Genomic DNA, 11,258 nt, shown 5'->3' on the forward strand with positions numbered 1-11,258 from the left:
TTGGTGCCAAATCGCCCCCCGTAGCCTTGGTGCCAAATCGCCCCCCGTAGCCTTGGTGCCAAATCGCCCCCCGTAGCCTTGGTGCCAAATCGCCCCCCTTAGCCTTGGTGCCAAATCGCCCCCCTTAGCCTTGGTGCCAAATCGCCCCCCCTTAGCCTTGGTGCCAAATCGCCCCCCCTTAGCCTTGGTGCCAAATCGCCCCCCCTTAGCCTTGGTGCCAAATCGCCCCCCGTAGCCTTGGTGCCAAATCGCCCCCCGTAGCCTTGGTGCCAAATCGCCCCCCGTAGCCTTGGTGCCAAATCGCCCCCCGTAGCCTTGGTGCCAAATCGCCCCCCGTAGCCTTGGTGCCAAATCGCCCCCCGTAGCCTTGGTGCCAAATCGCCCCCCGTAGCCTTGGTGCCAAATCGCCCCCCGTAGCCTTGGTGCCAAATCGCCCCCCCGTAGCCTTGGTGCCAAATCGCCCCCCCGTAGCCTTGGTGCCAAATCGCCTCCCCGTAGCCTTGGTGCCAAATCGCCTCCCCGTAGCCTTGGTGCCAAATCGCCTCCCCGTAGCCTTGGTGCCAAATCGCCTCCCCGTAGCCTTGGTGCCAAATCGCCTCCCCGTAGCCTTGGTGCCAAATCGCCTCCCCGTAGCCTTGGTGCCCGGTCGCCCCCCCGTAGCCTTGGTGCCAAATCGCCCCCCTTAGCCTTGGTGCCCGGTCGCCTCCCCGTAGCCTTGGTGCCAAATCGCCTCCCCGTAGCCTTGGTGCCCGGTCGCCTCCCCGTAGCCTTGGTGCCCGGTCGCCTCCCCGTAGCCTTGGTGCCCGGTCGCCTCCCCGTAGCCTTGGTGCCCGGTCGCCCCCCCGTAGCCTTGGTGCCCGGTCGCCCCCCCGTAGCCTTGGTGCCCGGTCGCCCCCCGGTAGCCTTGGTGCCCGGTCGCCCCCCCGTAGCCTTGGTGCCCGGTCGCCGTTTGGAGACCACTGCTCTGAAGGACATGCATTGGACATAGGACTTGCCTTATCTTGTTCTACACTATATCTCTATGGAGGCAGCCATCTGGCTAGTGGTGTCAGAGCGCCCTCTGAAAACGAGTGATCTTATGACTGGTGGTGGTGAGGTGTGGGGTGGGGGGGGGAGTATTAGTGATCTGATGACTGGTGGGAGGGGGAATATTAGTGATCTGATGACTGGTGGGAGAGGGGAATATTAGTGATCTGATGACTGGTTGGAGGGGGAATATTAGTGATCTGATGACTGGTGGGAGGGGGAATATTAGTGATCTGATGACTGGTGGGAGGGGGAATATTAGTGATCTGATGACTGGTGGGAGGGGGAATATTAGTGATCTGATGACTGGTGGGAGGGGGAATATTAGTGATCTGATGACTGGTGGGAGAGGGGAATATTAGTGATCTGATGACTGGTGGGAGGGGGAATATTAGTGATCTGATGACTGGTGGGAGGGGGAATATTAGTGATCTGGTGACTGGTGGGAGGGGGAATATTAGTGATCTGGTGACTGGTGGGAGGGGGAATATTAGTGATCTTATGACTGGTGGGAGGGGGAATATTAGTGGTATGATGACTGGTGGGAGGGGGAATATTGGTGATCTGATGACACTGGAGTTATAAAGGGATGGACATGGTCAGCAACAATACTCAGGTAGGCCGTGGCATTTAAACTATGCTCAATTGGTACTAAGGGAAACAGTGTGCCAAGAAATCTCCCCCACACCATGACACCACCACCACCAGCCTGAACCATTGATACAAGGCAGGATGGATCCACCACACCATGACACCTCCACCACCAGCCTGGACCGTTGATACAAGGCAGGATGAATCCACCACACCATGACACCACCCCCACCAGCCTGAACCGTTGATACAAGGCAGGATGAATCCACCACACCATGACACCACCACCAGCCTGAACCGTTGATACAAGGCAGGATGAATCCACCACACCATGACACCACCACCACCAGCCTGAACCGCTGATACAAGGCAGGATGGATCCACCACACCATGACACCACCACCACCAGCCTGGACCGTTGATACAAGGCAGGATGAATCCACCACACCATGACACCACCACCACCAGCCTGAACCATTGATACAAGGCAGGATGGATCCACCACACCATGACACCACCACCACCACCAGCCTGAACCGTTGATACAAGGCAGGATGAATCCACCACACCATGACACCACCACCACCAGCCTGAACCGCTGATACAAGGCAGGATGGATCCACCACACCATGACACCACCACCACCAGCCTGGACCGTTGATACAAGGCAGGATGAATCCACCACACCATGACACCACCACCACCAGCCTGGACCGTTGATACAAGGCAGGATGAATCCACCACACCATGACACCACCACCACCAGCCTGAACCATTGATACAAGGCAGGATGGATCCACCACACCATGACACCACCACCACACCATGACACCACCACCACCAGCCTGGACCGTTGATACAAGGCAGGATGGATCCACCACACCATGACACCACCAGCCTGAACCATTGATACAAGGCAGGATGGATCCACCACACCATGACACCACCACCACCAGCCTGGACCGTTGATACAAGGCAGGATGAATCCACCACACCATGACACCACCCCCACCAGCCTGAACCGTTGATACAAGGCAGGATGGATCCACCACATCATGACACCACCAGCCTGAACCATTGATACAAGGCAGGATGGATCCACCACACCATGACACCACCAGCCTGAACCATTGATACAAGGCAGGATGGATCCACCACACCATGACACCACCACCAGCCTGAACCGTTGATACAAGGCAGGATGGATCCACCACACTATGACACCATCACCACCACCAGCCTGAACCATTGATACAAGGCAGGATGGATCCATGCTTTCATGTTTTATGCCAAATTCTGACCCTACCATCTGAATGTCCCAGCTGGAATGCAGACTCATCAGACCAGGCAATGTCTTTCCAATCTTCTATTGTCCATATTTGGTGAGCCTGTGTGAATAGTAGTCTCCGCTTCCTGTTCTTAGCTGACAGGAGTGGCACCCGGTGTGGTCTTCTGCTGCTGTAGCCCATCTGCTTCAAGGTTGGACGTGTTACGCATTCAGAGATAGTATTCTGCATACCTTGGTTGTAATGAGTGGTCATTTGAGTTACTGTTGCCTTTCTATCATCTCAAACTAGTCTGCCCATTCTCCTCTGACCTCTGACATCAACAAGGCATTTTTCTCCACACAACTGCCACTCGCTGGATATTCTCTCTTTTTCGGACCATTCTCTGTAACCCTAGAGATGGTTGTGCTGGAATATCCCAGGAGATCAGCAGTTTTTGAAATAGTCTGCCCAGCCCGTCTGGCACCAACAACCATGCCACATTCAAACTCACTTAAATCCCCTTTCTTCCCCATTCTGATGCTCGGTTTGAACTTCAGCAAGTCGTCTTCACCACGTCTAGATGCCGAAATGCATTGAGTTGCTGCCATGTGATTGGCTGATTAGCAATTTGTGTTACCAAGCCATTGAACCCAATAAAGAGGCCGGTGTGTGTATATTGAACACTGTGGGGCTGCATGTGAGGCCCCTTTAGGGTCATAAGTGGACAACCACTGCTCTTGGGGTTGAGGCCTTTGTTAGGAATGTTGTCTTCAGGGTAACCGTGTGCAGGGCGGGGCACGTGTGCAGGGCGGGGCACCTTAATTGGTTAATGAATGGGAGAAATGTGCGCCGACTTCATTCTAAAGCGAGGCTGAGATCTACCTGAGCAACATGAGAGATCAAAGGTCACCAGCGGCCATGTTTTTGGTTTAGAAATTACCTGACTAGTAAGGAAAATGTCACTAAAAATATATACTGAGCCTACCTTAAAGGGGGGCTCCACCCAAAAGGGGACGTTCTGATTTAAGCCTTTGTCCCCCGCTCCTCATTCACCACTTCCAGTCCGGACGCTTTCCCCCCCTTCCGGTCCGGGCGCTTTCCCCCCCTTCCGGTCCGGGCGCTTTCCCCCCCTTCCGGTCCGGGCGCTTTCCCCCCCTTCCGGTCCGGGCGCTTTCCCCCCCTTCCGGTCCGGGCGCTTTCCCCCCCCTTCCGGTCCGGGCGCTTTCCCCCCCCTTCCGGTCCGGGCGCTTTCCCCCCCCTTCCGGTCCGGGCGCTTTCCCCCCCCCCTTCCGGTCCGGACGCTTTCCCCCCCCCCTTCCGGTCCGGACGCTTTCCCCCCCCCCCTTCCGGTCCGGACGCTTTCCCCCCCCCCTTCCGGTCCGGACGCTTTCCCCCCCCCCCTTCCGGTCCGGACGCTTTCCCCCCCCTTCCGGTCCGGACGCTTTCCCCCCCCCTTCCGGTCCGGACGCTTTCCCCCCCCCCTTCCGGTCCGGACGCTTTCCCCCCCCCCTTCCGGTCCGGACGCTTCCCCCCCCCCCTTCCGGTCCGGACGCTTCCCCCCCCCCTTCCGGTCCGGACGCTTCCCCCCCCCCTTCCGGTCCGGACGCTTTCCCCCCCCTTCCGGTCCGGACGCTTTCCCCCCCCCTTCCGGTCCGAACGCTTTCCCCCCCCCCTTCCGGTCCGGACGCTTTCCCCCCCCCTTCCGGTCCGGACGCTTCCCCCCCCCCTTCCGGTCCGGACGCTTTCCCCCCCCCTTCCGGTCCGGACGCTTTCCCCCCCCCTTCCGGTCCGGACGCTTTCCCCCCCCTTTCCGGTCCGGACGCTTTCCCCCCCCCTTTCCGGTCCGGACGCTTTCCCCCCCCCTTTCCGGTCCGGACGCTTTCCCCCCCCCCTTTCCGGTCCGGACGCTTTACCCCCCCCTTTCCGGTCCGGACGCTTTCCCCCCCCTTCCAGTCCAGTCCCAGGTATAGAATGGAAAGTTGGAATGAGAAGGGAAGAGCTACATGGATCGGGGTAAATTATTAGGGGTTTTTTGGGTGTGTGTGTGGGGGGGGGGAGGTGGGATTGCAAAATGTTTAGGGGGGATGGTTGTATTTTGTATGTAAATGTTATTTTGCTGTGTTTTTGTAAGGAAAAAAAAGTCATTAAAAAAAGTGATTCATGCCGATAGCAGAGGAAGGAGACAGGTGACATAAATGTCACTCAGTACTCTGGACTGTGACAAGTACACACTATAGAGGGATGTGCCGTGTTCATATTTTATGTCTGAGGTTCTCACGCACTTCTGTTTCTTGTTGCAGGGTTTTATGGACGGCCATGGACTATGGAACAAAGGAAAGAGCTTTTCAGAAGGTGAGCCGTCTCGGGGCGAAACAGCTTATTGAATTTGCCAATTGTGATATGGAAATGGCTGGGAAATTGCTGGGAAATTGCCAGCCTGACTGTCTGCTTCTTCCATTCATTGGATTTCAGTTATGAAGAGCCCTGTTCACGTGAGCTTACAATCTAATAGGGTGGCAAAGGCTGCAGCCTGCCAACTGACAATTCATCTCAATACTTCCCCACATGAAAGAGCCAACGCCGGCTGCATAGAATCAAAATAGAATAAAAAAAAAAACAAAAAAGCCCTTTAATCAGCAGTGTTTGTCTGATGATCAGCGGGGGAGATTTACTAAAACGTGAGCACTCAGAATCCAGTGCAGCTGTACATGGGAGCCAATCAGCTTCTGACTTCAGCTTGTTCAATTGAACTTTGGCGATAAAACCTGGAAGCCGGTTTTAGTAAATCAACCCCAAAATGTAACAAGCGCACGATGTGATTGGTTTCTGATGTCCGTGTTTGCCGTAGGCTTCAGAAGTGGGGGCTCAACACCTACCTGTATGCACCGAAAGACGACTACAAGCACAGAATGTTCTGGAGGGAGATGTACTCCGTGGAGGAAGCTGGTAAGTCTCACCTTTTGGCGCAGAGAGAATATACAGAAACGACTTTAGTTTGTAAATGTCAGGAGCTTGAGATGCGCTCCACCGCCGCCTGCCCCTCCTCTGCCGCCTGCCCCTCCTCTGCCGCCTGCCCCTCCTCTGCCGCCTGCCCCTCCTCTGCCGCCTGCCCCTCCTCTGCCGCCTGCCCCTCCTCTGCCGCCTGCCCCTCCTCTGCCGCCTGCCCCTCCTCTGCCGCCGCCTGCCCCTCCTCTGCCGCCGCCTGCCCCTCCTCTGCCGCCGCCTGCCCCTCCTCTGCCGCCGCCTGCCCCTCCTCTGCCGCCGCCTGCCCCTCCTCTGCCGCCGCCTGCCCCTCCTCTGCCGCCGCCTGCCCCTCCTCTGCCGCCGCCTGCCCCTCCTCTGCCGCCGCCTGCCCCTCCTCTGCCGCCGCCTGCCCCTCCTCTGCCGCCGCCTGCCCCTCCTCTGCCGCCGCCTGCCCCTCCTCTGCCGCCGCCTGCCCCTCCTCTGCCGCCGCCTGCCCCTCCTCTGCCGCCGCCTGCCCCTCCTCTGCCGCCGCCTGCCCCTCCTCTGCCGCCGCCTGCCCCTCCTCTGCCGCCGCCTGCCCCTCCTCTGCCGCCGCCTGCCCCTCCTCTGCCGCCGCCTGCCCCTCCTCTGCCGCCGCCTGCCCCTCCTCTGCCGCCGCCTGCCCCTCCTCTGCCGCCGCCTGCCCCTCCTCCGCCGCCGCCTGCCCCTCCTCCGCCGCCGCCTGCCCCTCCTCTGCCGCCGCCGGCCCCTCCTCTGCCGCCGGCCCCTCCTCTGCCGCCGGCCCCTCCTCTGCCGCCGGCCCCTCCTCTGCCGCCGGCCCCTCCTCTGCCGCCGGCCCCTCCTCTGCCGCCGGCCCCTCCTCTGCCGCCGGCCCCTCCTCTGCCGCCGGCCCCTCCTCCGCCGCCGGCCCCTCCTCCACCGCCTGCCCCTCCTCTGCTGTCATCTTCATGGTCTGAAGTGTCATCTGTCTGGGTACGAGCCCTGAACATTCTCTGCTCTCACTGGCCGCCAGCAGCACTTCTCTGACTGTGTTCCTGTTCCCCTGCCTGTCTTGCCCTCCTTGCATGGATTGGTTGCGGCACCTCTGGCTCTTACTGTTACTATCACAAGCCTTGGCCCTGGACTTGTGATTATTCTGGGCGCTCTGGCTGTGTACTATGACCCTGGCTAGCTTGTCCCTGGGTTAGTCTCCTGTCTGCTGCCTGCCCTGACTTCCTCTTATCCTTGATTACTGTTCTGTCTGGTGCCTCCCTTGACCGCCTCTTGTCTCTAGATTATTTCTTTTCTTTTCTGCTGCCTCCCCTGACCTTGGCTTACCCCTAGATTATGCTTACGGTCTGCTGCCTGCCCCACCTTCACTTTGTTCTTGGATTACTCTCCTGTCTGCTGCCTGCCCTGACCTCCTCTTCTGTCTGCTACCTATCTTGACCTTTGCTTTTCTCTAGGTAATTTTCTTTTCTGCTGCCTCCCCTGACCTTCACTTGTCTCTAGGTTATTTTCTTTTCTGCTGCCTCCCCTGACCTTCACTTTTCTCTAGGTTATTTTCCTTTCTGCTGCCTGCCCTGACTTCAGCTTGTCCCTGGATTCTGCTTACTTTTTGCTGCCTGCCCTGATCTCCTCTTGTCCCTGAATTAGTCTGCTGCCTGCTGTGACCTCCTCCTGTCCCTGAATTACTCTCGTGTCTGCTGCCTGTCCTGACCTCCACTTGTCCCTAGATTATTTTCCTTTCTGCTGCCTGCCCTGACTTTAGCTTGTCCCTGGATTACTCTACTGTCTGCTGCCTGCCTTGTCTACTCTTGTCCCTGAATTAATCTCATGCCTGCCGCCTGGCCTGACCTCCTCTTGTCCTTGGATTACTCTCCTGTCTGGTGCCTCTCTTGACCTCCACTTGTCTTTAGATTATTTATTTTCCTTTCTGCTGCCTCCCCTGACCTTAGCTTGTCCCTAGATTATGTTTACTGTTTGCTGCCTTCCCCTGACATCAGCTTGTTCCTGAATTGCTCTCCTGTCTGCTGCCTGCCTGACTTCCTCTTGTCCCTGGATTACTCATGTCTGCCTTGAAATCCTCTTCTGTCTGCTACCTGTCCTGACCACCTCTTCTGTCTACTGCCTGCCGTGACCTCCTCTTGTTCCTGAATCACTCTCCTGTCTTCTGCCTGTCCTGACCTTCACTTGTCTCTGTATTTTCCTTTCTGCTGCCTCCCCTGACCTTTGCTTGTCTCTAGGTTATTTTCCTTTCTGCTGCCTCCCCTGACCTTCACTTTTCTCTAGGTTATTTTCCTTTCTGCTGCCTCCCCTGACCTTCACTTTGTCTCTAGGTTATTTTCCTTTCTGCTGCCTGCCCCATCTTCAGCTTGTGCCTGGATTACTCTCCTGTCTGCTGCCTCCCCTGACCTTCGCTTGTCTCTAGGTTATTTTCCTTTCTGCTGCCTGCCCTGAATTCAGCTTGTCCCAGGACTAGTCCTCTGTCTACTGCCTGCTGTGACCTCCTCTTGTCCCTGGACTAGTCTTCTGTCCACTGCTTGCTGTGACCTCCTCCTGTCCCATCCTCCACTTGTCCCTAGATTATTTTCCTTTCTGCTGCCTGCCCTGACCTTAGCTTGTCCCTGAATTACTCTGTCTGCTGCCTGCGCTGACCTCCTCTTATCCCTGAACAAATCTTATGTCTGATGCCTGTCTTGACCTCCACTTGTCTCTAGATTTTCCTTTTTGCTGCCTGCCCTGACCTCCTCTTATCCCTGAACAAATCTCATGTCTGATGCCTGTCTTGACCTCCACTTGTCTCTAGATTTTCCTTTTTGCTGCCTGCCCTGACCTCCTCTTATCCCTGAACAAATCTCATGTCTGATGCCTGTCTTGACCTCCACTTGTCTCTAGATTTTCCTCTTTGCTGCCTGCCCTGACCTCCGCTTGTCCCTGGATTATTTTTTACTGACTCTGGATTTTGCCACTCACCGGCCTTTAGTCTTCACTACCTGCCCTGGATGTCTGGAACACCCGACTCCTATATGTAGTTCTAGAACCTGTCCTTGCTCTTCCTCTAGTTCTGCTTGACCCGGGACTATAGCACTGTCACAAGTCCTGGGGGTAACCCAGTGTCTGTAGGCCTACTTGTGCTAAGGGCACAGAGGGCCGCGGTGGGTAAAGTTCTGTAGTCCCCAACCGCCTGTGCTGGAGCAATCATTCGTAAAGGAATGTTGTGGTCGGTGGAAGGTGTCACGCCGGCATTCGGAGGTCAGTTGGACTACGGCGGCTCGGTTATTTCCCTTCTGCCCGTTCAGGAACCCATCTATCCTCTGTAGACGCTGCCGTCGTGTAACCTTTAAATCGAGGCCAATTCCAGATAAATCGTTGCTTTTTATAAATGGCAGCGGCAGAACACTTTCCATGGTTTCCAGTCTGCGGCCCCTGTGGGCAGATTTGCCCTCAATTGGAGTGTGGTCACTGGCACAGGAAGTGAGAAGAATCTCTCCAATGGGGGATAAACCGGAGATGGAATATTTGCTAATGAAATGTCTTGTGTTTTATTTCTTCTACAGATCAGTTGATGACTTTGATCTCCGCTGCTCAAGAATTCGGGATCGAGTTTATCTACGCCATTTCTCCAGGGCTGGATATAACCTTCTCCAACCAAAAGGAGGTGTCCACGCTGAAACGGAAATTAGATCAGGTAAACGTCTTACGGCTTCCTGACTGGCCCTTCTTTTCACCGATGTTTTTTTTAAGGCCGCTGTGTACCATTGGAAAGCCTTTCTTTTTACATCTACGCTAACCAGTTGCTGGGCCGGCCCATGCGGATGTATTGGGGGTTAGCAGCTCCTTAGTGCCAGATCATGTACATGTATGGTTGGATTGGTCACTGTGATCTGGCATTTCATGGTCTGCGCTGTCGTGTCCCCCCCCCCCCCCCCGCGCTGTCATGTCCCCCCCCCCTCTGCGCTGTCGTGTCCCCCCCCCTCTGCGCTGTCGTGTCCCCGTCCCCCCCCCCCTCTGCGCTGTTGTGTCCCCCCCCCTCTGCGCTGTCGTGTCCCCCCCCCCCTGCGCTGTCGTGTCCCCCCCCTGCGCTGTCGTGTCCCCCCCCCCCTCTGCGCTGTCGTGTCCCCCCCCCCCCCCCCCTCTGCGCTGTCGTGTCCCCCCCCCCCCCCTCTGCGCTGTCGTGTCCCCCCCCCCCCCCCTCTGCGCTGTCGTGTCCCCCCCCCCCCTCTGCGCTGTCGTGTCCCCCCCCCCCTCTGCGCTGTCGTGTCCCCCCCTCCCTCTGCGCTGTCGTGTCCCCCCCTCCCTCTGCGCTGTCGTGTCCCCCCCTCCCTCTGCGCTGTCTTTTCCCCCCCTCCCTCTGCGCTGTCGTGTCCCCCCCCCCTCTGCGCTGTCGTGTCCCCCCCCCCCCTCTGCGCTGTCGTGTCCCCCCCCCCCCCTCTGCGCTGTCGTGTCCCCCCCCCCCCTCTGCGCTGTCGTGTCCCCCCCCCCCTCTGCGCTGTCGTGTCCCCCCCCCCCCCTCTGCGCTGTCGTGTCCCCCCCCCCCCCTGCGCTGTCGTGTCCCCCGTCCCCCCCCCGCGCTGTCGTGTCCCCCGTCCCCCCCCCGCGCTGTCGTGTCCCCCGTCCCCCCCCCGCGCTGTCGTGTCCCCCGTCCCCCCCCCGCGCTGTCGTGTCCCCCGTCCCCCCCCCGCGCTGTCGTGTCCCCGTCCCCCCCCCGCGCTGTCGTGTCCCCCGTCCCCCCCCCGCGCTGTCGTGTCCCCCGTCCCCCCCCCGCGCTGTCGTGTCCCCCGTCCCCCCCCCGCGCTGTCGTGTCCCCCGTCCCCCCCCCGCGCTGTCGTGTCCCCCGTCCCCCCCCCGCGCTGTCGTGTCCCCCGTCCCCCCCCCGCGCTGTCGTGTCCCCCGTCCCCCCCCCGCGCTGTCGTGTCCCCCGTCCCCCCCCCGCGCTGTCGTGTCCCCCGCCCCCCCCCGCGCTGTCGTGTCCCCCCCCCCCCCCCCGCGCTGTCGTGTCCCCCCCCCCCCCCTCCCGCGCTGTCGTGTCCCCCCCCCCCCCTCCCGCGCTGTCGTGTCCCCCCCCCCCCCCCCGCGCTGTCGTGTCCCCCCCCCCCCCGCGCTGTCGTGTCCCCCCCCCCCCGCGCTGTCGTGTCCCCCCCCCCCCGCGCTGTCGTGTCCCCCCCCCCCCGCGCTGTCGTGTCCCCCCCCCCCCCGCGCTGTCGTGTCCCCCCCCCCCCGCGCTGTCGTGTCCCCCCCCCCGCGCTGTCGTGTCCCCCCCCCCCCCGCGCTGTCGTGTCCCCCCCCCCCCGCGCTGTCGTGTCCCCCCCCCCCCCGCGCTGTCGTGTCCCCCCCCCCCCGCGCTGTCGTGTCCCCCCCCCCCCCGCGCTGTCGTGCCCCCCCCCCCCCGCGCTGTTGTGTCCCCCCCCCCCCCGCGCTGTTGTGTCC

At 59.6% G+C, this 11,258-nt stretch overlaps 1 protein-coding gene across 1 annotated transcript in view; it reads left to right on the forward strand.

Moving 5' to 3' along the window:
* The window catches only part of LOC149428551 (protein O-GlcNAcase-like), a gene marked incomplete at its 3' end in the record, with an annotated part of 26,279 nt that extends 16,760 nt beyond the window's left edge, over positions 1 to 9,519 (forward strand). Inside the window, exons 2-4 of the mRNA XM_089667275.1 lie at positions 5,186 to 5,237; positions 5,734 to 5,831; positions 9,389 to 9,519. Coding sequence (XP_089523401.1) covers positions 5,186 to 5,237; positions 5,734 to 5,831; positions 9,389 to 9,519 — 281 coding nt within the window. The remainder of the gene's footprint in view (positions 1 to 5,185; positions 5,238 to 5,733; positions 5,832 to 9,388) is intronic.
* Between the last annotated feature and the right edge of the window lie 1,739 nt (positions 9,520 to 11,258).

Source organism: Staurois parvus, unplaced genomic scaffold (genome assembly GCF_062004578.1).
Source record: "Staurois parvus isolate SC_StPar_1 unplaced genomic scaffold, SC_StPar_1.0 ptg003144l, whole genome shotgun sequence".
NCBI classification, from domain to species: Eukaryota; Metazoa; Chordata; class Amphibia; order Anura; family Ranidae; genus Staurois; species Staurois parvus.